The sequence below is a fragment of the Xiphophorus maculatus genome, chromosome 13, assembly GCF_002775205.1.
Source record: "Xiphophorus maculatus strain JP 163 A chromosome 13, X_maculatus-5.0-male, whole genome shotgun sequence".
Lineage (NCBI taxonomy): Eukaryota > Metazoa > Chordata > Actinopteri > Cyprinodontiformes > Poeciliidae > Xiphophorus > Xiphophorus maculatus.
In genome coordinates, this window is record NC_036455.1 from 10,326,312 (window position 1) to 10,353,761 (window position 27,450).

The window sequence follows — 27,450 nt, forward strand, 5'->3', positions numbered from 1 at the left end:
TATTAGGAAGTAGGAGTCAAATAAGTGCCTGGCAAAAGTATTCAAATCTTTTGAGATTTTTAAAAACATATATTTCATTATGTTAAAATCAAAAATCTTAATCTATTTTGGGGAACTTTATGTGATAGACTAAAACAAATGAGCTCACAAATGTACAAGGATATTGAGACATGCTTTTCAATTTCTTTGATTTATAAAATTTGACAAGAATGATGTTTATATGTATTTGACCCCTTTAATTGTGTACCCTTAAATAAAATCCAGTGCAACCAATTGGACGTCATCCAGCAGTTTTCTAATTGGTTAAAAGCTTCCCAGTGTGTAACTGATACTCTGTATAAATCCAGCTGTTTTATGAGGGCCTCACAGATTAGTAAGCAAACAACAACATGAAGAACTAAAAATGTGTGTGGAGGAAAACTACCACTCCACACCACCCTTAACATGTAATCCCAACAGTTATGTTAAGACAATGAAGTTTTAGAGTTAATGGGTTGGATAGAGTTAAATATCTGGTAATATCTGGAAAAAATCTTCTACAGGCTGCCATAGGCAGTTGAGCAAAAGTTCAACTTCCAGCAGGACAACCATAAACATGAAGCCATGTTTATATTGAGCATATCCAAGTGTCAAATTCTCCAGACAAAATCCAATTAAGTGTTTGTGGAGAAACTTCACAAACTGAGCATAAGCTATTTTGCATAAAATAAGAGGCAGATATTCAATCCCCTGGGTGTATAGAGGTGGAGACATTTCCCAGTAGAGTTGCAGCAGTAACTGCAGGAAGAGGGACATTAAAAACCACTAAATCACTTTCCTTCCACAATGCAATTATTTAGTACTTTGTGTTAATCTATTGCATAAAACCTGAATAAAACAACATCCATCAATAGTTGTGGTTGCAGCAAAAAATAAATAGAAAAAAAGGTGTGTGACTATTTTTTGAAAGGCTTTTTACATTCTAATCTTTTCCTCTGCAGTTTTTCCTTTAAAAGCCTTCAAACTATTGATGTAAAATATAACGTGAAATTGTAACTTGTAGTTGCCATCTGATGTTACACATAATAAAAAAAATAATCTTTTAAGCATAATTATCACTCTGTTTATAGTACCAAAAGTGTAATAGAGACAAAACTCTGTTGAATATTGCCCCGATTTATTAAAATCGTGCTCCATGACTCTTATGGTAAACATAATGACAAAGCAGCCCACCCAGCCCAACAGCCTCCCTCCTCCTCCGCCTCATCTCCAGACAGTGGCTCTTGATTAGAGTTTGGAGCGGCTGCGGCAGAACAAAAGCCTCATTCTGAAAGACGGACGAGGATGCGGTGCTCCCACAAGGATAAAAGACATTTTCTGGTGAAAGTGACGTGATTGTACTCCAGTCTCTTCTCTTCTAAACAATAACAGCTGACAGCAGTTAGATGAAGTGTATGCGCACATGCTGAGTGTGCTGCTGTTATATTGTGATCACACCTGCAAGAGCATATTTAACGGGGATTTTGGACGCATTACAGGTGATGCAAATATACAGGGAGATGAGTCGAATACATGTGGAAAATGTCTGCACTAAGCATCTGTTTTCTGTACAGATTTCAAAACGTTAATGTTTATTGCTTAATAATTAAGCCATAAAACAAATCTAATAATGGACACACTTAACTCGATGCTTTTATTAGAGTCTGAAGTGCTTGAGCTTGTGTGCTTGGATTTTCTTACATGTCTTCACATTTGCAGTGACAGCTGGTCCTTCAGTCCCGTCCTGCAGCTGAGAGTATATGCTGATCTTATACTCTGTATTGGGCTTCAGGCTGCTGAAACAGTGTCTGCTGGCTCCTCCACCGAGCTTGGTCTCCTGCTTCTGACTACCTACAGTCGCAAACAGATAAAATGAACAATCAAACAACAACAAGAAAACGTGATCTTTCTGCATGAAATGTTATTTTGGTAAAAAATTGGAGAACCTAGTAAAAAACAGATATTTTAAACTACAAAATACACAATTTTATCAGAAATCTAAGAGTATCACTGACCATTGTGTTGAAAAACCACATACATAATATGTCCAAACAAAAATGTCAAAATAGTTTCGCAAAATGGGACAACAAAAAAAGTTTGTCTAGAAATTTTGGGAAAAACAATCAGTTTTTCATGCTGGAAAAAGACAATAGGAAGAGTTAGGAAAAAAGCATATTGTGCTCCCACTAACAGCTTATTTGACAATAAAAATGATTTCCCTTTCAAATAAATGTCCTGTTGATAGTTAAAGACAATATGTTTTTAACACAATTACTGACTGCAGCTGTGCTTAAAAACAGTTCCAGATCGGACTGAATAAGTGTGACCTTTGAGGAAATAAATGTGCTAAATTTTGATCTTTTATTGTTATGTTGTTTGTGCCACATTTAGAATTATTTTGTTGAATTGAATTATTTCAAGTTGTCAAAATATTTTAAATATTTTAAATTTCTGTTCTGTTAACATGTAGAGCATGAGCTGTCTATTTTAAAATAACAAATATTTATCGTTATAGAGAGAGTAGCTTAAAGTGCTAGACATTTAGAGTTGATTATTGTTTTAATTCATTGACAAATTCTGAAATAAATCAGTAAAATACATATTGATTTGTTTATGGAATTGACCTTCTACACAAGGATTGGGTTAGAAATCTGAGCTGGAGGAACAATGTGGAGATATGCACAAGCGTTTTGATGGCTGCAAGGATAAGAGGATATGGACAATAGATGGATTTATAAATGGATGAAAGAATGGATGATCTTTTTTGATGCTTCATATTCTTATTGATGTTTCATATTCTAGGAGGTGTATTTAAAAAAGATTGTTTCAAAATTAAATGACTTCAGTCAATCAGTTAAATTACTGAAATGTCTGTTTCACTTCTCTGTCTGCAAGCCTCAATAAGAAAAATGATTAAAATGAAGTAAGTACAAAAAGCTGGTTAAATATTTTTACTGAAGAAATATAGAATGATCTTTTTGTTAGTTATTTTCGCCCACAGCTGTGATTTTGAATGTAATGCCTGAGGGTGAATTATGAATAGATGTATTGAAAATGCTCTTAATAGACTGAATGCAACCCCCCCCCGCCCAAAAAAAAAACAAAAAAACTAAACAATGCATTGTTTTGTTCTAAATACACTTAATGCAGATATTTGAGAAGGATAAATGGACAATGACTATCAGAAGATTGAGAAGCTCACTGTCAAACTATGGTCTTAGAAGATATAATGCCGATGGCTATAAGATGAATCTACTCTTACAATCCTAAAAAAACAGAAACAGTGTTTACAAATGCCAGCCAACAAAATAAAATTTAGGAAAATCTAATTATCTCAAACCTCATTAAACTTGTTTAGTCATCAACGCTCTTCAGCACCAAAGGTTTTACCCTCATCTACTTTACAATCTGTGTTTGATATTTTGGTTCATTTTCCTAAATTTACTTTCCCCTGTCTCAATTAATAACCTTCCTTATCAAAAATGGGATACGAAGCACATCATTCCAGTTTCTCCTGCAGCAGAAACATCTCTAGGGTAATTACATACCAGCTGTGCTGACATAAATCCTCATTTACCTCCATTGTGTGTGTTGAAAGAAACCAATACATTGGAGCTCCCGGAGGAAACATGGGGAAATATGTGGCTGTTATGTGACGTTAATGATTGCAGTGGTATTGCTGAAGGCCTAAAGGTGATGAATAACAGCCATTACTTTCCTATTTGGCGGGTGACGGCTGTATTAAAAGTCAATCTCATCTTTGAGGCGGAGACTGAGAGGTGTACCTGGGAAATTGAATCAGGGCAACGCCATCTGTTGTTTGGTGTTATTTTGGGGGAGTTGGACTGTTTTATCCCTTCAAAACGAGAAAATAGACAATTATTTCTGAGGCTGAAGAAAGAAAGTGCCTGGTAAATTGGGATAATAATTGTTTATATAGGAGACTGGATTTGTTTGGACAGCTGGAGTAAAAGATCACATTAAATTGCAATAGAAACAAAAATACAAGTTTTATAAAAACCCTGGAAGCAATTTTAAGACATTAAGAAAACTTTCTCTTCAAAGTATGGTGAGCCAGATTATTACAGATTATAGAACAAAAACATGAAGAAAAACCAAACTGTCTCAGTAAAAGCTCGCTTGAAAGAGCTTTAGCAGTGCCTGTGTGTCCAGTTCTGACGTTGAAGTCATTAACCATGAACACAATCAATGCAAAGTTGTTAAATGGAAACAATTTTACTTTTTTTCACTTTGGCACAGTTTAGGAAAATGGTAAAATGATAAAAACCCAAGGAGCAACCTATATTTTGTGCTTTTGAGAAAGTTAATATATCAGATCTAAAAAAGTGAAAGAAGAATGCACTTCTTTTGATGAAGATCCCATATCTTTATATTTTCATGCAACACAAAGGATGATGCCATGTCTATCCTTTAATTCAAAAATATCCCTCTACTCAAGAAGGGGAGCGCAGAGGGGATACAGTTCCTCCAGTGAATTATGGGTTTATCCCATGTATCCTTCCTAGTGGGATATACCCATAAAGCCACCAAAAAAAGGTGCTCAAGAGGCATTCTGATCAGGAACTCAAAGTGGAAAGTAGAAAGTGAAAATATTGACTTCTCCAGATCCCCAACAAAACAATCCAGCTGCCAGGAAACACAAAGGAAACTTAAGTATCAGACATCTATGGATCACATCAGCAAGACAGTGACAGGAGGGAGTAAATATGTAACTAATGGGAGAAAACTCAAAAGCAAAACTCTGGCATGTTTAAAGAATAACCGACAGGCTGCCTAAATTTCTCCTTCATTATATTATAAAAACACAAAACAGTTTCTATCTGCATAAAACACTTAATTATACAAAAAGGGACACTGCAGTAAACATTTCAAGCATTTCAAAAGTAAGTCAGAAGATCAGTTCCGACAGACACTTGCATCTGCAGGGACTCTCTAACGCAGGTTTCACTTCTTCCCAAAACACCCACATCTCACCACAGGGTGCTTCAGACAGAAGGAGTTGTTTGGTTATATTGTTTCAGGGAAACAATTTTCTCTCAATAAGAAAACTGACTCCAGGTGCTACTAAATGTTTAGAGAAAACTTCAGAACACCAATTCCATTTAATCTTTTTCTTCTTTAAAGCATACCTCCCAGAACAGACTCAACAAGGCATAATTACTGTCAATCAAGTAGCCAGAACACCTCCTCATTTAGCACCCATAATACCTCTTTGTCTTTTTTGCTCCACTTTACTCCACGCAGGAAATGTAAATGTCACCAGAGCTGTAATCCAAAAGCCCTTTTTTTTTCGACAGAAAAGCTCAGTGTTTGATTGTACAGCTAAATCTTTACGACTGTCAGCACATCTCAAGTGGAATACAACAGAACCTCTGTGATCTTGGGCTAATTAGGAATTCAAACTCCTCCTCATGAAAGAATGCGAGTATGAATGAGCCCCTTCGCAACCAGCTCAGAAATTCGTTGTGGGAGCGCAGTATGGAATAATGAAGAGAATTACAAGTGGAAATACAGTGTAATATAGCTGAGGTAATGCGCGGTCACGTTTAGTAGTACTGCAAGAGTTCTTTTAAAACCTGAAAATATTGAAATCAAGAATGATATAGTTACAAAACTTGTGTGCATGCATTTGCATACTTTATCTCTTTATCTTAACCTGGATAATTAAAAAAAAGAAAAAAATGTAATTATTCTTCTCTATTTCTAAATTTGACATTTACATTTCTACATTTATGCAGATCCAGTGAACTCTAAATTATTATTATTATCCTTTTATAGACTTCGTACTTTTCCTTTTGTTTTTTTTTTTTGCTTTTGTGCCACTTCTGTTTCAGAGTGGATTTTTAATCATAGCGTTAAGGGTGTAGACATAATGGTACTCACCAGTCACAGATTGAATAACCAGTCTGTAGGTACTGGCATGCCGGTGAGGCACCCACTGAGCACAAACACCAGACATCCTCACTTGATATGTGCTCAAACTGGTTACTCCAAGATACACTGTTGAAAAGACAGAGAAATATAAATAGAATTAAGACAAATATGCAGATTTCATACAGAAAACATCAAGTTTTCATTTGCTTTAGTCTTTACGCCCCCAAAGCAATTACAGTAACTGTAAGTTACAGCAGGTGTTGGTTAGTGCCTCTGACTTTGTAGCAATGTTCATATATGATTCTAAATTTTAAACAGAAGTAGATCAGAAACATAAGACCTTTTTAGACCTCTAAAAATAGTCAATGGAGTTTCATGAGCATACTTCTCTCCATGCTGCTATAACAGCAGCACATAAAGCCACACAAACTCGCATCAGAGAAACCACATGCAATCATGATTCCAGATGACAAACCTAAAGCATACGGCTGGTTAGCTTAAAAAACACCACACTGCATTTTCATGAAGCTATTTGCAGACATGTGGAGAAATGTTGCTACACTGAGTTTGCAAAAAAAAAAAAAAAAAGCAGGTTTTACATACAATCCTAAACAAACCCACACAGTCTATTTATGCAAATGGCTGGAATGGCTTGTAGATCTGACTTTAGAAAGCATCACTTGTTTTGAGAGAGACATTAAAATTCATGTTTATATAAGTTGGTGATGGCCTTGAAAATGTTGGTTTATTTTACACTGGGAAAAAAAAAGGAATATTTTTAATTAATTCATGAGTTTCACCTCCTTGCATTCCTGGCTACAGCACCACAAGCCACAGCCACTTAGAAGTTCCTAGGATGAGATGAGTTATGACAACACTTACAATTATTTTTGAATTGAATTGAGTTGATATTCCAGGATGTAAAAACTTATTCAGGACCTGGGATTTTTTCTAAAAAGTTTACAATCAGACTTAGGAGCATTTCCGGCTTTTTGGCAAACATTGTTTTCAGATCATTTCCAAGTCTACGAAACCAAAATATTAACAAAAACATTGAGTTGCCGGTGGGAATTTACAATAATTAAGACTATATTTTTTCTTCCTATGAGTTTAATTGTACAAAAAGTGTATGTTCACAAATTTATTTTTCCAAATATTCTGCAGAGACATCAAAATATACAGTTAACACGTCTTTAAAAGATTCCGAAAGAAAACCCCCCACTTTTTGTCTCAAAAGCTCCGATACTTGTGATTGTGTGACATTGACGCATCAGTCCGTTCATCTCTTCAGGCTCACTGGTTTCATTAACATGCTGCTGAGCAATATCACAGACACTGTATTCCCCTTCTGGGACATCTATAGCCTAATCAGCCTTCCCTCTTTTCATATAAACCCATCTTTCTCAGTTTACTCTCCCCTGCTCTCGCCTTTGTCTTGCAAAATGTGTCCTTTATTTAACCACCGCAAGCCTGCTCATTGGTATGCAGTCAGTGAAAAATGCCACCAAGGCATGTGTGCTATATTTAAAAAGGTACATGTTTCTGCCTTTAGCTGACACTTGCCCTGCAAACAGAGTAATGAAAATGGATGATGGGGTTGGGTTTAACTGTCTGACTCAAGGACACCATGAAAAGGGCATGCTTTCTGTTAGTGGCTTTGACTTTCACAAGCTGGTGACGTCTGAGGTTCAAACAGAGCTGTACACGAACGGACCAGGCTGCTGTGAAGAGGTTAATTATAACGCAGGAGAGGAACATAAAGGCTTCAACTCAAATTATTTTAGTTGAGAGGAACTGATTAAATAATTCAGGACAGACTCTCAAAGAGTTTTGCAAAGGCTTTACATCAGCAATCATAACTTTGAGCCATCATATCTTGGCAATTTAACAACTGCTGCTGGATGTAGATGTTCAGCTGCTTTGATGATTAATTAAAGGTGATTGTTTAGATCAGCTCTACTCAGAGTCTCAACCAGATGGCAGAGCTCCTTACCTACTTTTAATCGACTGCCCAGCAACCCTGCAGCGAAAGCTCATTTCAGCCGCTTACATTCAGGATCTCAAAAATGGACCCAAATTTCATGATGATTGGCTTATTAGGTTTATAGATTGTACAAAAAAGCTTCTAAAATTTATTCAATTAAAGTCACTTAAATTGATCAGAAACTGAGTTGATAGATTGACAGACATCTTGTTCAGTTGAAGTGAACAGTAAAAATATTGCAAATTAAAAGGTTTTAGTTTACCTTAATGCATAATGAAACCAGATTATTTAAGATTTTATATTTTGCATTTCTTCATTTTCTTGTTGAATTTAATTGGCAGTATTATGTGTTTTCCAGTCACATTATGACATTTTATAGCACAATCAGGTAACTGTGTTGCCTTGAGTGGTAATAGAAATACATCAGATATGTCTTAAAAGAAATTTGACCTTGCAGTTTAACACCTTGAATTTGGGCGTCTGTATTTTAAGAAACTCTTGCTCTTCTGACACTCTGCTTTTAAGAAGTCTTCTCAACATTGCTTCTCTATTAACCCTTTGACAGCCCTTTCACCAGTGTTGCACTGAGGACTATCAAGTATAATAAGCTCAGAAGATTTACAGTTCCACCAGGTTTTTTCTAATTGCTGCTGACTTGTCTGATGGAGCTGAGTAAGGGAAGCTTTAGGGAGTGCTGCTCTGTGAGACTGCAGTTTGGAAACTTGGAAACTGCAGCTACCGAGGAGGAGCTTTGTCCCTAAAAGCAGTGCTCTGTACGCTTGGCATTTTTAAAAGCACAATGGTTAAAAGACTGTTCAAATATGCACGAAAGAATTAAAGCAACACTCCAGGTTTTTGATGAGGTAATGACATCAATTTTACAAAGTACTGTGCCTTTAAAAAATGACATTTTTTAACACTGAAGCTGTAGAGATTTTGAAATGATTTTATCGGCTCCTTAGTTTTTCATCACAAAAACCTGATACACTAACATGGGTGTGTACACTTTTGAGAGCCATTGCAATGATTTCATCAGAAGCAGTTACACAAAGGAGAATGTTTTTCAAAACTAACTCCAAACGTAATAAAAGAAATAAAGTGTACAATCACAATAAACTCTTCTGTTTATCTTGTTTAAGAACACTGTGCAAAAGGAAATTTGACGTTGAGCCAAAAACACAAGAGAGAAACTGTGAAGTTAAAACAAAGTATAGGAAGCTGAACTCACAAGTCTTGGCCTTTCCTGTTAGAGCCTCGCTGGATCCTGTGGTGTAGGACGCGATGACCTTGACACTGTACTCTGTCCCACTCAAGAGGTTGAGGATCAGCATGGTGTTCACATCCTCTCCAACAAAAGTCTCTAATGCCTGTCCAGGGGCTGCAATGGGCCAGAGTAGATTAAATGGGAAGTCAGGAAACAACAAATGGCCAGTTAGATGAAAGGGCTGGAAGGAGCACGTTTTTGCATTTCTTCTAAAAATATTTGGCTTCGCATGGAGTTTCTAGACTAAAGGAGAATGTGTAAAACTCATTCTGTATTCTACATGTACTTCTTCATTTGAAAACCGAAACGAGTCTCTAATGATCTGGCCTCATCTTGCACTTGATAGTGTCTAATGTAGCCTTAAGGCATTAGCTGCAGGGGAAGATGCTTGAGGTCAGTAGTGTAATGCTCCAGAAATCTGCTTAGCTCACTCATTTCTCCCTTCACATTCGATGAAGAAAACCCAGCACTAAAGAATGCTGATGACAGAGAAAGTTCTGAGTTTCAACTATTAAGTCTTAATGACTTTGAGCATCAAAAGTTCACAAATCCCCATTCTAATAGCTAAATTTAGGTTCATAAAAAAATGAATTCTCTTTGAATAAAAGTGAGGATTTCCAAGAAGCACAATTTGAAGGTAAATTGTTAAAGGTTTAGTTTTTGTTTATGTGCATAAATTACCAGAAAGAGGCTGGTAGACAACTCTGTAGCCCATAGTGGGCGAAGGAGGAACGTCCCAGCTGACCCTGAAGCGGCTGTACCATTCTTCTGACACACGCAGGTTCCTAGGAGCTGAAAGAGGAACTGAGAAAAAAAAAATGCAATTTTTATATATTTATTTTTACCAAAATCTTAAAAGCAATTATTTACATTGCTCTTTGCAAAAATAATAATTAAGAAAAGAAGGAATGTTGAAGTTTAAAATAGAGAGAAAAATTCAGACAAAGCAAGTCATTTTACAAATCCATTCACACAAATGTTTTATTATTTATTTTTATTGTGTACAAAGTTTAAAAAAGAGAGAGAAAAGAATAGGAAGAAACTGAAGCAAAGCCTGCAAATAATCAAGCACAATAAAATAGAAGCTCAATAAAGCTTAGTGCTATTTTCAGACATAGTACAAAGAAAAATATCTTCCTAGCGCACATCTTCTCATACTTTTATAATTTAATATGTCAAAAATAAATTAAAACCAGCAGTTATATGAATGGAAACTGGAGAGTGGACTGTGTATAGAGGTCAAAGTAGAATGTTATTATTACTATTTTTAAGATAAATTAATTCCTTTCTTGGGCTAGTGTGTAGGGAATTTGTGCATTGATATTCATTCATAACCTCAGCTCATTTTGAAGAAGATCCCCTTGGTTATCATAAAATATGGATCCCCACGGATTGAAATCCCGGAGTGAATCCTCCAGCTGCTCAGTTTCACATTGATACAGCTGAAAACCTCCAAACACCCTGACCATGTTCCATCACAAACGGAAATCTCTGAATTGCACCAGCTCTTCTGCCTCATCTTTCCTCCTCACCCTCTGCTGTTGTTCGGCATTAAAAATCCAATCATACCTTTCTGCACCGAACAACCCCAATGGGTTCTGCTGCGAACTGATGTGTTTAAATCCTCATGTTATAACCTGCTCCTCTGTCTGTTATATTTCCTCCGCTGCCCTTCCTGGACCTGAGGAGATTCCCATCATTCTCTGCTCTGTACCATCCCTCCCACGATGTGCTCACTGATAATGAGAAACTGGAGGTTTAATGAAATTCTCTCGATACAGAAGGTTTTCTTGTGATTTAGCAACCGTGATTTAGCAACCATTATAAAGAGGTTTGGGTGATAATTCAGCATTTAGACTCATCTCTGGCTAAGATGCAATTGTGCATGGGTCAGTTGTTTTACTGTACTTGTGCTGACAATAAGTCAATACATCAATACATAGTTCTGAGCTTGTGCTACAAAATAAAGCTCGTTTCATAAATGGTTATGGCTTTGTAGCTTTAATTTATCTGAACCCATGCGATTAAAATTTTTAAAGATTTTTTTAAGATTAAGATTTTTTAAACTTAAGTAGAGACATGAATATATATATATATATATATATATATATATATATATATATATATATATATATATATATGTATATATATATATATATATATATATATGTATATATATATATATATATATATATATATATATATATATATATATAGAATCAATATATATATAGAATCAATTGATTCCAATTGATGGAATCAATTGATTCCACCTAGAATGTTAAATCTATTTAATGTGAAAGGATTTTTTACATAGTAAACCTGCCACTTTAATAAGGACATGCAGACATTTATTTGTGTATGTTAAGGTGACATTTCCTCCAACTGGTAAATGTTTCTCGTTAACAAGGGAAAACTGCTGGCATAGTTTTAGCTAGTTCAAAAAGAACAGCTGTATGACTCTGCAGAGTTGGATGAGAAATATAATTTCTTGCAAATGTTACATGAATAGAAATAAGACCAAAACCAGTTAATAAATCCATAACTAACAGCTTAAACATGTACAAGACGATGATATTTCAGAAGCACAAGTTCAAGCTGGATGTTCTCTCTTTTGTATAAAAAATAAATCCTTATTATCATATCACACTTCTTGAACACAAATGCAGCATTTACAGAATAAATTTTTCATAAAGGAAAACAGTGAAACTGCTGAGAATCTCTGACCAGTTTGCATTATTTTTAATCACTACCGAAAACTATAGAGTGTAGTTTATTCTAGTTCTTTCATCACTGGAGTACTTGTCCTAATCGCTGAATAACCTCAGAACTTCTTCAGCTATTCAACCCATTCCACAGTGGATCAAAAGCTCAGATTAGTCGGCCTCAGCTGTCATTATCTATCGTCGGTGTGGTTCTAAATACCCAATCACCCCCTCTGCATTCCCTGTCATGCCTCCCTCCGTGTCAACCCCACCCCTCGCCGGTTCAGAGCCCAGATTACACCGGCTCCCCTTGTCTCATCATCTGTCTTCACTCTAAAAAAAAAAACAGAAACTAATGGACCCCCCTCTCTGCATTCGCTGCCATTTTTCCTCAGGGGATCATCTCATCCCTCACTTGCTAACAGGAACCATTCATCATCACCAAGTGTCGGAGACCCGTCATTTAAAAATCGGGAAAACGTCGTTAAGGCCTGCTAATGTGTGTAATGCGCCGCTCAGGGAGAAGCGATGGGATGGAGGGGAAAGACAAATGACCGGAATTTGGAGTTACTTTCTAGCTGAAAGTCAAGTGTTTGCTCTGTGATGCACATGCTGACAGCCAAATCATTAGCTCCCACTTGAGTATTTAAAGCAGAAAGTCGCATTTAAAAAAGATAAATAAAAATCTTGCATTTTGGTCTTCAGCTCCACAGGAAAAATAATTAATGTAGAAATGTTAGCCACAGAAACTGGCTGCTACCTTTCTGTAGTCACTTGAAATTGTTTCGGGAGTAATGAGCTGATAAGACTTTAACAGTTTGACAAAATTTAAAATGTTCTCCCATTGTTCTTACTTTTAAGTGACAGTTTTTAAATTAACTGTGGTACTAAAGGGTTTCTCCATGCATTCAGGCTTCACGACAGAAATAATTAAGTTTAATTAGATTTTAAGAAAAATTCTCTGTCTAGCAAAAACAACTGCTTACTTGTTTCTGCTAATATGTTACTTACATTTCCAAAAGTCTAAAACTGAGTCCAAGTGACAACTCTGAGGTGAAAACTCATCTCAAATCATTAAGAATTTAGTTTCCTATTTAAGTGTCTAGCACAGAAACTCAAATTCAAAAAGAGGGTTACAGCAACCATTTTCCGTTTTTTCAGTTAATGTGATTAGCTTCTTAGTCAAGCTTCTGCTAATATGCCCCCAATACATCACTGCTCTCATCATATGAACTATGTGTAAAATGTGGACACATTCCAAAAAGGCAGAAGGTTTACAAGATTAGTAAATATTAAACATTTAGTTCAATAAATGCGTAGGAAATAATGAACTAAAGCATGTTAAAACACCACAGTTTACTGAACTTGGCTATGGTTGAGTCAGATTTCTAAAGCACTGCAGGGAGGGATTACTAAAAGCCATTGCAAGAGGCTGCGGTTTCAGCCAGATGCAGTTAGTAAAGGTTATATTAATATGGGGGCATTATATAACAACCTTATTCCTGGCAGGGTCCCTGTATATGTGAATGTGTTAGTAACTTCTGGAAGATAACAGCAGATGCAGAATATCAGCTTGTAAGGTACCTATTTGCATGTGAAAACCTTTTTTTAAGCAACTGGCTTGTGGTTAATCTAGTTCTCATTTCTTTTCTCTGTTTGAATAGTCACACACCGCTGAACATGTCCCTCCAAAGCCCCGGATATGTCTGAACATGAGGACTGCTTAAACTGTCTGCTGACGCATCTTCAATCAGACAAAGCTTAACTTTTGACATCAGCAGGTGTTAAACATGCACCCAAAGTGAAACCAGATCAGGCCTGAGCAGTGAAATATTTTGATTCTCTATCAGCAAATGAAGAATAAACATTAATGTGAACGAGGAATCTAAATTTCAAGGCACGTTTGGTCATTTCACTTTATCAAATAAAACCCCAAAGACAAAAAAAAAAACCTTGACCACATTTTTAACCCGAATAAGAAAATGGTCCCTCAGAAGCTCATTTTTACAAAAATAACTATTTTTACCATTTTGTCTACAGCTCAACATTTTTTTTTACTATATTGTTTTATGTTAGCAACATTATGCACATTAAATGTGCTACCATGCATCTCAAATAATTCTGAGAGTTTTGCTCACTTACTTTTATATAGATTATAGTTAAGATTCAGAGATCCCCATTCACATATTAAAACGTAGTTAAACATATTGTGCATGTAAAAACCAATAGCACAACAATAAATCAGAATTTAATAGCTTTAAAAACAAACAAAAAAACTTCTATTTGGGTCTAATGTTCTTCTGTCTGAATGCCGGACAAAATTCAAATTAAACTTACTGAAATCTTTCTGTTGGTTTGACCAAATATTCTGATGTTTAAATAAATCAGAGCTAGGCTAGTTTAGTTACTGAAATCCTTCTTAGGTATTTATTCTTCATTTCCGTTTATATTTCTATGAACTATGTTATGCCTTTTAGTCTCTAAAAGCTCCACTGCCTTCACCATTTTTCTCGGTCTGCAGCTCTAAAGGGAGTATACTTCTGTCTTTAACAGGCTTTTCACAGGAATCAAGTTCAGACCATGACTGCTACAGAGTGGTCAGGCTGACCCAGAACAAAACTGCTCGACTGTTCAAGGGTGTAAACCTGAAATAAAGTGCATGTGAGGAAGACAGGCATCATTATCAGTGTGGTTGTATTGTTCCCACAAAAACAAAACACAGGATTGATTTTCATCAATGTACAGATTAAAATATAGCAATTTATAACTTAAGACTTACGTGTCCGACCCATTTGTGAGGATACCGGGCCATCTCCCTCATTGTAAACAGGAATCACAGTGACTTTGTACTCTGTGTCTGAAAGGAGAGGCTGCAGAACCAGGCTGGTTTGACCTGAGGGCACCGTCCTCTGAAAGCAGAGGAGGAAAAAAAAAGATATTAAAATCAAACTAAAGCTGCAAACATGATTGGTAAAATATCCAGATACTGTCTGATCTTTTGTTACAAATTTAAAAAGATGTAATCATGTAATTTTTTTTTTCACACATGCTCAAAAATCGAGGAAATGATTGCTTTGTAAATGTTCAACTAAAAACGTTGACATGTTGTGTTAATAGGTTACAGAAATTTGTTAAAGAACAAAAAGGTAAATAAGTCTAAGAAATCCTGACAACCAACTGCAAAAAAAAAAAAAATCAATCTTAACCCAAGGTTAGCTTGTGAGAGTTGCTGTACGCTTTTAGATTTTGGAGATTGCAGAAGTTAATTGTGTCTAGGTTTGTTCTCATGAGTGAAGCTGACCTTTTCTTAAAGCAGATCTACAAATGACTTATTCATCCTGGTGAAACTTTTTCCTTGTGCTGCAGATGAGGTAATCTGCCTCTTAATCAAATAGGCATGTTTTATTTATGCTTCTCTTTCCTTCTTTTTCATTCACTCTATCAACTTCTGTTCATGGGTCCCTGGTTTCCTATTACATCTTTTGGTCTTCAATTAAACTTTTCCAGTGGTACTTATTACTGCATTTTACTGTCCATCTTTGAATCAGCAACTCAAGATGTAACATCAAATTAATTTTCCATTTGAAATGTATTTCTCATTTGGAAAAACCAAATTGAGAAACATCCTGTTTTCATCTAACAAATAATTCGTAAAACTGGACAACAATGTCAGGCTTTTGCTGAGTGATGTAAAACCCAAAAGCTTCTATGTATATTAGGTGGATTTTTTGTGATAGAGTAACACATGGAGTAGTTATGTGCAATTGTGAATCAGGAGCAATGTGTGTATTTGTAATAAGCCTCAAAGAGTCAATACTTGGTAGAACTAACTTTCTCAGCAATTACTGCATTTGTTGTTTTGCAAAAGCAAAAACCAAGGAGAAATCAATCTCTACACACACAAAAAAAGATACCTGTATGTAGCTGTGACTCACTTTCAGATTCCTCTGTCTGCTCTGGCCATTAGAAGTCTTTGTCTCACCCTACCTGAGTCTGCCAGTTTGCATTCAGGGCATGCACAGTCTGGCCTTACTCCATCTGCAAACTTTTTTTCTCCATCTCTAAAGAAAAGTCTTTTTCAGACGTGTCATTCAGACAAACACTGAGAGCCTTGAGGATTCAATTTCGGCTTGGTCTGATGAAAAAGGTAGCAAGTCTCCAAACTGTCAAGGAGCTACACTGCCAGAAATAAATCAACTCTATATACAAACCTCATTTTGGCGACACAAAATTATAAATAAATAAAAATATAATTATTCAAATAAGTGTAAAAATCTCAAATAAACCCAATGTTGTGTGGAATTTAATTTAAAGTATAATGTACCTGCAGTGTTTTCATGCCAGATTAAAAAAATAGAGGAAGACCTTGTAGAGTATAAAGAGTAAAATTTGTAATTAAAATGAACACATAAGTGAAATTGTAAACATGTGAAGGGGATTCAAACCCTGAGAGGAAAAGCACTTTCTAATTCATAAAGTTTCAAGTTACCAGCTACAACTTTCAACAACACTGTGACTTTGTTCATGTTAGGTGATAGAATATGTTTGGCAAATGAAAACCCAGACTTTTGGCATACTGCTTGAAAAATCAATCAAATTCTTGCCGAACTGTACAAGGATCACAGAATACCAATCCTTCTGAGAGATCTCTATTTATGAAAAATGACTACATGGAAATTGAGACAGATTAGTTCAGTTTCTTATTTAAAGAAAATAGAAGAATAACAAGTTCAAGGAGGTGACGATCTTAAAGAATTCCTTCAGGGAACAAAATAAAATAAATAAATGTAAAAATGACCAAAAGGGATTTTAATGTGTTCAGTATGAAGCTAAGCATTTCTAAAAATCTGCTAAATCTGCCCACACCGTTTCATTCAATCAATGTTTGACTAAATAACCAGTATACCTTCAGTTTTTCCATTCGTCCTTGCCAAAGTTTTTAGCACCTCAAACAACATTTACATGCAAAGTGAAAATAGCCAGAACTCTGTTTACACATACAGAAGTGCATTTGATGCACGAAAGCCTTTGTTTATTGAACACTGAATTTAGCGGTAGAGCGACTTTGGTGACTTAAGCATCACAGCTGCCTGCGAACAGATGGCTGCAAAGTTTAGTTACCCCACAGTTAACAGCCACACACTGACATCTGGTTAAACAGTGGCAGAGACAAAACCAGGACTTAAATTTGGATTTGTTGAGGATGTGAGGTTTGTGGTTTCGGGGTGGCAGTGGATGTTCCACATTCCCTCATAGTCAACAAAATACAACTAGCTTCATTTGGCATGTTGATGCCTGAATAAGTCTATACTGCTTTTGCAAAGCTGTTACATGCAAAAATGTTTTCTTTAAAATGAAAAAAATGCATCTTTTATGTATTTTATAAACTTAATAAATTGAAGAATTCGCCAGTATAAAAAAAAAACTGAAGGAATGTTGACATTTAGTTTTTGTAAGGTAAATTTACACCGACTACCATGATCTTGAGACGTTTTCTTTACGACTGTACAACCCAGACAAACAGACTGAAGCGTAGCAGCATGTATACTATTTTAATGTAATCTGAACTACAGTTGTTTGGCAAGAAAATACATTTGTTTTGAAGGTTGTTTGAGTTGTTTAGGAAATTGCTATTCGCAAGGTGTGGAAGTGGTAGTCTGCACAGATCATAAAAATTCAAGGGTAATATGGGTGCAGAGAAAAGGTAGCAAAACAAACTAATGCAATGAAGTTGCCAGCAACAATTGTCACTCCAAGGACCCCATGATTTCTATAAACAAAAGTGGTTGGCAAAAGGTAAAAGACAACTGCAGCCAAGCTGACTTCATATTTTAATGAACTAAAAACTTGTAATTATTATTTTGTGGGGGAATTTCATATGTTGAGTCAAAACTTTTTGAGGGTCTTAGAATGGGAAGTTTCAGAAAAAACAAGCAATTAAAGTTAACATGTTCTTTTGATGGGTATCTGCACTTAATACATAATTTTTTCATAATTTGAACATTTAGAAAAGCATTTCATGAAGTATTGCGTCATTGTTCAGTTTTCCATGGTTTTGTTCAGTGGCTTGTGGCTCCCTCAAAGGGAACACTTGTAGGAAGCTGTGCAGTTGTTTTCCCAAGCTCTTTAGACAGTGTGTGTTGAGTGCAGCACTTGGCGATTCATAACCTGACCGGACTGCCAAACGAAGCTCCCAGCTGCTCGCACTTTGATAAGAGATCTCATTTACCAAGCTGCTGGTGTGAACAGCTGGCAGCTCTTTATTGTCAGGATGAAAAGCTGCTGTGGGACCTGCGTCCAGAGCGGACCACCATGGTACGGCATCCTCTGCTGGGGCGATGCCACAAATCAACACTAACAAACACTCAACTGCCAGTTCAGACTCATTAAAATATGATACGCTGTCCAGATACTGGACAACAGTTACCATGACATGAAGTGTACACTTCGATATAAAGCTAGGACAAAATACATGGTAGGGCACTTAGGTATTAAGGCTATAGCATAAGAGGAACCATTCTCTATTTGTCAGCCACACTGGCTTTCAGCGTTTTTGTGTTTTTCTCCTAGATTCATGCTTGTTTTGCTGTTTGTGTTTGGCTTGCTTCCACTTATTCTTTCTGTCTTACCACCATTTGGATTTACTCATTTAGGGTCATTTAGTGCTTAACTCTGCTTTTTATTCTTAAGTTGTTATTGAAACCATTTTATTTTGCATCTATGAATTTAGCTACCTTCCCTTGGGCCCTTCACAAATAATACATCATGATGCTTTAGCTATTAAAGAAGGATATGATTTTTATTTTTTAGTTTTTTTATAAAATTGTAATTTGTGATGAGATTAGTATTTTTGTTGAGGAAAAAAAGCTGTGGTTAAAGCGCTCCCTATTTACTTGCAAAAAAAGAGTAGAATATCTTAGATTAGTTAATTTATTCAGTGTGGACAAAGTATTCCCACATTAATTATATTTTTGTTTAAATCACAGGCACTCTTAGCAATACCTTTAAAAAAACAAGCTATTTTAATTCAGTGTGTTTATGACCTCTTAACTATTAACTCATGACTTCATGCTTTGTTATACAAATACAAAGGTGGCTTCTTAACCACTCTTAAAGAGGCAGAACAAAAGAACGTAACATTCAAACCAGATGTGCATTTATGTCAGGAAGTGGCAACAAGAAATTACCAACTTGCCTAAACTTCTCATATCTACAGAATACTGTGAAATAACTTTAGTCGTGACAAACAATGGCAATCTGTAAAGTGTTTTCTGTGTAGAGAAGTGTGAGATCAAAGTCAATTGAAAAATGGTTTCAATAATCACAAATAAATGGTTTACAGAAGGTAGCTTCTAAATTAATATCAGAAGAAAAATGTAAATAAGTTACAAAAGAAATTAGATTCATTTTCAAAAACTGTTGCAAACACTAAATTCCCTGAAGAGCTTGCTTAAGCAGGATTATGGTATGGGGATTTATCACTTTCATTACTGAATTTTGAACATATTCCTAGGAAATTTGGCAAGCAAAACATTGGCCACAGTTTTCTTATCACTCTTTGTTATGAATCCTATGACTAATATGACTCTGGAAACCCTCTTCTGACATTACTGAAGTATTTCCTTATTTGAGGTCACAACTTTCTGAAATGAACATCCAATGACAATGCTCAAAACCTGAAATCATTTTCTTTTGTCCTTAATTATTTTTTCCAACTTCTGCTGAGTTACAAAGTCAAAAAGATTGCTGACATCATACGTTTATATCTGTTTTATTATATACCTGTCAAAACTGCTGACATAAAAAAATCTAAATAGAGTAAACATCCACATGGCAGAACTGTGTTTCTGCATCAGAGTTTTTTTCTCCAAGTCTTCCTGCTACACTTTGTCTCTTGTGGCTCATTAGAGTGAATCCAGTCACTCTCTCCATTTTTCTCAACATCTAATCAAACAGAGTCTTTGATGATCTGACAATGTTTTCATCATTATCTTCTTCTCTATCACAAAACTCTGTGTGAAGAACTGCCATGAACTACAGCAACATTTCATCTCCCCTTCCACTTTTGTTCCCAAAAGAAGTCTGTTAAATTGAAGGCCTGCCATGCATTGGGGACTGACTTTTCATCAACCCCTCTACAGCTTTTAGTGCTTTATGTACAGTAACAACAAATGACAAGCATTTTAGATTTGTCCTTTACTTCAAAAATTTCATCTTTAGTTAGTCCCACAGCAGCCAGTTATTGCCATGCTAAGCTCTTCATTTATTGGTAATTCTAGACAAAAATAGAAAAAGACCCCAAAATAATTACAGTACATCTTTTATTGTAGATTCATATTTTGCCTAATATTCACAAACTAAAATTGTATAATAACCCCAGACTTACTTTGAGTACAGCCGACCTCCAGTATTAGTTGTGGGGGTAAGAACCACAGTCACCCAGGAATAGATAACACTTAAAAGTTTATCTAAGAATGTTTATTGCTGCCTATTTTAATAGCTCAAACACCAAATATACCATAATGTGCATTAATACGTATAGTAGAAACCGTATCGGTAAAACCACATAAGCTAACAGCTACAGTCTCCCTTTGAGGGCATCTAAGAAAATGAATGTCGACCCTCGATTGTTTTGCAAGTGCCACCAAATAGTGTCAAGTGGGATTGAATCTAAGTATATTATCTTCCTGAGCTTTCAAATATTTTAGATATTATGCTCTACTGCTCGTTCACTGTTCAGTGTAATTCATTTAAAAGTTTCCGGATTCATACTTTACTTATGCTTATCCGAGAGTGTTGCCATTTTGTGTTGTCATGGAGTTAGCAATCCATGACGTGACACATGGATTGCTTTTCTCTTAGTGTTCATAAGGACCCAGACGCACTGACAATATGGGACACAACCTAATTAAATTCACATACCATGGCAAAACAATACATTTAAAATCCAACTGAACATAACAACGTCATATTTATGAAGCAACCCATTCATCTGATCAGGGTAAATATTCACAAAGAATTTGAGGTAAAAAAAAATCCACCTTAAATTTATTTGAACACATAAATATTTTACCTTTGGTGACAGCATGTTTATTTTGTCCTGTCAAATATTCTACGTCTGTCTAGACACATTCATACTTCCTGATAACTCAGTGCTAACCCCATTTGGAGCCACATAATGAAAATAAAACTGGTATCTTCTGTTTTCAATATACTTAGCAGATTATATCTTTAATAAAAGTCCAAAAAAAACAACCAAACAACAAAATTAAAACTAAATAAGAGCTGTCTTCCTTACCATCTCCTGTGCTCTGTCTCCCCTGGCACTGATGTAGGTCAGTTGATAATGACGGACATTTCTGGAGTCCACAGCCTGCCACGACACCCGCATGCTAAATGTGGTTTCTTCATCGATCTTCAGGTTCTTCACAGCATAACGAGGTGCTGGAGGATCAGAAACGGAGAAAAGAAAATATGAATAAATAAATGAAATCGCTCAGCAGATCAGAGTCAGAGAAACTCAGCGAAGCACAAAACTGTCACACTGTTAGATGGAAGAAGATGATATCAAAATCTTTTGACATTTAATTTACTTCAAATTCATATGGGTGTCTTGGTGATATCAAGACCTTTCCCTGCAGAAGGTATCACAAACTTTCATGATGGGAGATAAGCCTCACATCTAAAGATGTGGAAACAGATTTCAAATAGAGATTGAACCCAAAAAGCTTCTCACCAGATAGCTTTTGCCTGATTTTTTCAATAACCTTCATAATATATAAAGCTTCTTATCATGTTTTAAAAACTAACAGATCCCAGTGACACTGTAGAAAATGTGCATAATTAAGAAAAGGATACATGGTCAACAAAATTGAACGTGTGCATTTAACTTTGATCATCTACCCTATCCCTATTGTTTTATCCTTTACTTCCTCCACACTATTAAGCAGTTTTTTATTGGTCTTCCACACAAAAGCCTAATAAAATACAATAATATTTATGATTATAAACAAGATAGAACTTTAAAAAGATCAAGGGGAATGCATAAATTTGTAAGACACTCTATGGCAGATGTACATGAAGAGATTATAAAAAGTCTATGCTCCAAGAGGAAGTATAAAGTTAATAATCAATAAAAAATGGAAAAAGGAAGATCTGTAAAATAAATTAGTGTGAAAGGAAATTAAAACAGCACATAGTGGCTGAAAGGCTTACTTAATGTTGTTGTGGTTGTTGTAGCAACTGTAGTTGTCCTCTTAGCTGAAAATGATGAATACTGAATTTATTTTATTGAAATCAAGTTAATCTCACAGAAATTGAAATTTGAAAGTGTAACATTTTTTGAATATTTCATGAGAAATTTTTAAATTTACCAGTGGTTTCTATTAGCACCACCTCATCACTCTCCTCTTGGTTTGCGTAGATAGCAGCCAGGAGGACTTCATATTCGGAGGCGGGTTCTAGTCCTTTAGCCAGATAGGTGTTAATGTTTCCATTCACCAGAACCTGAAACAAAAACACGAGAAACTATGATTTAGATGCTCTTAAGCACAGCTAAAAAGCCAAAGAAGATCAAAAATAAAACGTTAGTATTATTCAGGTACACTGAATAGCAATTTAGAAAAAGACACTCCTCTTTGAAATAGCAAGAACATTCAGATTTTGGTTTTATTAGAATCTAGCAGTAAAATCAACCATAAAAGTAGTTTTAAAGTATGGAAAAACATTGGGAAAAGGAAATTATGCCATTGTTTTCCAGTTTTGTGGTGATATTGTTGCTACAATTAAGTGACTACTAACCTCAGTCAATAATATTTATAACAGATGAGGCCAACTATAATATTAGCCTGCAGGGTTTTCATGAATCATACTTAAGGTGTCCTTTAGTCAAGGAAATATTGTATGCAAGCAGTCTCTTGTGATTTAGCACACATTGATTTTGCAGTGAGGTCTGTGATTTGATTTATTGTGCAGCAATTTTTTAGCGAGGTTAAAAAAAAAAAAAAAAGCAGCAGCAGAGAAAAAGTGAAGGGCATTAAAATAGTTACTTCCATAACTTCAAAGCTTAAAGTACTAAAGAGAATAATAATAATATCTGCCTTCAACTTGGTCTATCCATCACAAACCAACCCTTTGCATAATCATCATCATCAAAAGATCTCTCACTGGCTGCTTCAACGTCCTTAGTTCAACTTATATCAGCTATTAGATGAAATCATCAGAAAGGTCGGCTCGATCCAGTGGAGGTGACAGAAAAACAAAAATAACATCACTGATGGACAATGTCTTTCATCCCATGCTTGAACCTGTTGCTGAACTGGATAGTTTCTTTAATCACAGACTGCTGCATCCTTAGCGTCATAAGTGTTAAAGCAGATCCTTCCTATCAGCAGCTGTAAGACTTTAGAACCATCATTATTCCCCACAAACAGAGATTTGTTAAATGAATTTAATCCTAGACTCAATGACTAAATGAGAAAAGTCTCATTTGAGAAAAATCTCAATGAGTAAATTGAGTCACTGAGACTTAATTTAGTCTCAATGACTCAAGTCAATGACTACGTCTTTACATCATTTAAAGACGGATGTAAAAACTCTGTCTTTCCGTCCCTGATGTTGTTTTACAGTCTTTCCAATTTCACATTCTTTCCGTTATTTGAACAATTTTTACACTTCTTGTAGTCATTTGTTTTTCATGCACAAATAAACAGATATATTAATTTGCTTTTCTTATTTTTCTGCCCAGTTACAAATTTCTTCAAATTGGAAAATGCTATTTATAGCAACTGTATTTTATTATGCTTTATTTTGCTCTTACTGTATGGCATTTTATTCTTATTTCTAATTTAGTATTATCATTTTCACTTGCCTTTCATTTTGCTGCTGGTTCATCTGAATTTCCCACTGAGCGACTATCATAGTCTAACTATCCTTCCTCTGCAGGTCCTAATTATATCACTTCTGTCTCTCTAACAGCTCCCCTCACTTAACACCTCTGACTCAGCCTCCATAGATTTTGTTAATGCCTTCATCTCCAAGCCTCCTCCAGACCCCCAAACAGCTCTCACTACGATCAGGTCATTCTCCCCTTTATTGATGCCACTCTTCTCCATCCTGTCTAAAATCTCTGATTAGTTTTCATGATGCCTTCTCATTGTTCTTAATGGTTGACCTCACATACTTAAACTCATCCACCTTCAAAATCTCCACTCTTTCTGGTTTTGCACTTTCACTTGTAACTTCTCATTCAAATACATGTATTTTGATTATAAATAAAATAAATAATTAGTAATGGGGCGTGCCGTGGTGGCGTAGCGGTTAGCGCGACCCGTATTTGGAGGCCTTGAGTCCTCGACGCGGCCGTCGCGGGTTCGACTCCCAGACCCGACGACATTTGCTGCATGTCTTCCCTCCTATCCTTCCCCGTTTCCTGTCAGCCTACTATCATATAAGGGACACTAGAGCCCACAAAAGACCCCCTGGAGGGGTAAAATAAATAAATAAATAAATAAATAATTAGTAATAATAAGACAATCATATTAGTGGATTTAAAATACTGGAAGTCCTTGAAAGCTGAAGGTCTTTATTTAACAAAGGGAAATGACTGAAAACATACTTAAAGGAGACTATAGAAAAACCAAAAATGAAATAATTAAATTTTCATGTGAAACTTTCTTTTGTTAGTTCTGAGCAGTTGAATTCTGTTATTTTGCTGAAGTGAAATGTAAAGCTTTTAGGGAAATAAATGGAAAGCTGCCAAATCACAAAGGTTTTCAACACTTTGATCATTTCTTTATGTTTGAACTCCATAAAAAGGTGAGCTACTGCTAGGTTTCAAAAGTGTATTTTTTTCATCTAATTTCTGACAAACTTAAAAGGAGTATCATTCAGCAAATCAAAGCACATCACAAACTGAGGAACGTTTAATTGCATCTGGGCTTTCATATGGAAATATTCACTTTGGCTTTGCAAAAATCTCCAACAGATTGTTGCAAAGTGGTATCCTGACCAAAAATGTAATGCATTTTTTTCTACTAGAAGGAATTTATGATGCAAGCATAGTGACACAACTGAGTTGAAAAATAGGTGACCATTTTCCATTAGCAGCAAGCTTTCAGAGGTAAGCTTGCTGCACATTAAGAACCTATGTCTGACTAAATATGAGCTTGTACATAAATCTTAATTATCTGCTACATCTTGGTCTTAAATTATACATTGAGCTGAGATTAATTTCACTTATCTGACAGGATTAAAAAAAAAATAAAGAAAAAAGCTGCAAAAATTCAGGTGGAATGTTTAATCTTGGCAATATTAAGGAAGGATTTAAATTATTCATTCCTCTTCATCAACTAGGTTGTCATTCAAATCAAAAAAAAATTGGAATAACATTTACCCGAAAATAAACATAGCAACTAACAAGTCAGTAAAGATGAATTAAATATAGGAATAACTTTAACGTTTAACATTTTCTACTATAATTAGCTTTTTTTCACACATTTATCTATACAGGGATAAGTATTAAGTAATTAAATATTATATTATATTAATAGATATGCAAAATAAAATTTAACAAAAAATAGATCATAAAATAAAATAATAAAACAAATAAAATAATGGAAAAGTAAATTAAATGACACAGTAACCCACTATTTAATTTCCAAATTGAATAGTGGAAATAATTTAGGATAATACAAAAAAATAAGATAAAATAAACTTGCTCATTAATTACAGGTTTGATTAACAATGAAAAAGCTCATCAAACCTCCTCGCTCTCTCCCCCATCGGTGGGTGTCAAGGTGAGTCGATACAGCACCACATCAGAGGCGGCGTGTTGCCATGACAGCCTGAAACCATCTGAGGAGATATCACTGCTTTTCAGATCCATCGGGTCTGGAACCATCTCTACATAAGTAGAAGAGAAAAAACTGACTATCAGTCTCTTTACATTTCAAAGGGTTCTGTTTTATCCAAAATGATAATCCCTACTTGTGGTGAAGCTTTCGGTCACTGCTGGAGCTTCTCCTTCTTTGTAGACAGCAAAGACCCCGACGGTGTACTCCGTCAGGGAGGTCAGGTTTTTGAGCAAATAACTCGTCACAGCACCAAGGTCCACCTGTGCAACACATTCCACGCATGTAATTTAATTTGAAAAGATCCACATAGGTCAGTTTTGTTCTTTATTTGCCTGGAGCATCAGGTTAAAAGTGAAAAACAAAAGTCTTGCTGGCCTCCTTGAGAAGTTGGGGTTAGCTGAACTAGCTCACCTCAGTAGTTTGGACTCCGCTGGTCTTGACGTACATGATACGGTAGCCTCGCACCAACTTGGAAGGGGAATCCCAAGTTATGCGAACTGAGCTGTGGTCCACATCTTGGAAACGTAGGTTACTTGCTGGGATGAGTGGTACTGAACAGAAAAAAGATCATTTGTGAATGGAAACTACTTTCTGCTTTAAAATATTACACTAGATGAAAGAACACCGAAACATTTAAGAAAAAGCTCAAACTAAAAATAAGAAAAGACTTGCTATCAATCATCAAGCTAATTAGGAAGTCAGGAGCAAAAACAGTAACACAATCATGACATCTAACACAGAATGAGCTGCTGATTTTACATTCTCTGTTTCTCTCACACTCTCATGGGGTTTATAACAAGAGTTATTGGACTCCACTATTTTAATTATAAAGTGGACTAAACCTCATTACATCACTACCACTCCCTGAGGCTTCAATCCAACTTCATCTCCTGCTTTAATTCTTCCTCTTTCTCTTGGAAGAACGGCAAAGGTCTAAAAGAAAAAATGTCGTGCCTGTTGTGGTTTTAAATTCAGCGTGGAAAACTGATTTAGTCTGATCCGTTGGAACTTTTCTGCTTCGAATTACTGATCTGTTTTCTAAAAAAATGAAAAAAAAGAGGAGGAGAAAACCCTGATTGTTCTCTCCACTGCTTCACCTCAATTATACAGAGGGTCACAGCAAAGACAAACCAGTAGAGAGATAGAAGAAAAATGAGCCAAGGGAGGAGATACTGCCACTGCTTTTACTATAAGTTGTGCCTTAGTCAGCAGGATGGAAAATTAAAAAATGTGGAAAGATAGGAAAGTTTGCAAAGTTTCATAATTCTTGCTGGTTTGCAGATGCTTCCTTAAATGTCACTGCAGCGTACTTCTTCTTTCCAGAAGGAATCATTTTTACTTTTAAAGATGGATAATTTTTCTGTATTGGGATTTTTTTGTACTTTCATAAAGTACAGATAAATCCAGTGTTCCTTCTTTAATTATACACCAGATAGTTCAGGAACTCAGATCGAAACCCAGACAGACCCAGGAGGAAGGCACAGAAATTAATGATAATGGGTGTGCGTGCTGTAGTGGCGCAGGGGTTAAACACAATCCATGTATGGAGGCTTTACTCCTCCATACATGGAGTTCGATTCCCGGCCTGGCAACCTTTGCCACATGTCTTCCCCTTCTCTCATTACCCACTTTCCTGTCAATTAACTATCAAATAAAGGCCACTAGAGCCAATAAAACCTTTTTTTAAATTAATGATATTCACCTCTTTTCTTTTGACTAATTTTCTCTTCG

At 35.7% G+C, this 27,450-nt stretch overlaps 1 protein-coding gene across 4 annotated transcripts in view; it reads right to left on the reverse strand.

Moving 5' to 3' along the window:
• LOC102232109 (collagen alpha-1(XIV) chain-like) overlaps positions 1-27,450 on the reverse strand; it is a 139,722-nt gene that overhangs the window by 51,501 nt on the left and 60,771 nt on the right. For all 4 annotated transcript variants that reach the window (XM_023345509.1, XM_023345507.1, XM_023345506.1 and 1 more), the window contains 11 exons: positions 26,131-26,270; positions 25,853-25,979; positions 25,629-25,768; positions 22,240-22,372; positions 22,082-22,126; positions 21,165-21,310; positions 14,646-14,775; positions 9,843-9,965; positions 9,126-9,275; positions 5,923-6,039; positions 1,720-1,869 (listed from right to left, as the gene is read on the reverse strand). In XM_023345509.1, the coding sequence (XP_023201277.1) occupies positions 1,720-1,869; positions 5,923-6,039; positions 9,126-9,275; positions 9,843-9,965; positions 14,646-14,775; positions 21,165-21,310; positions 22,082-22,126; positions 22,240-22,372; positions 25,629-25,768; positions 25,853-25,979; positions 26,131-26,270 (1,401 nt within the window). The remainder of the gene's footprint in view (positions 1-1,719; positions 1,870-5,922; positions 6,040-9,125; positions 9,276-9,842; positions 9,966-14,645; positions 14,776-21,164; positions 21,311-22,081; positions 22,127-22,239; positions 22,373-25,628; positions 25,769-25,852; positions 25,980-26,130; positions 26,271-27,450) is intronic.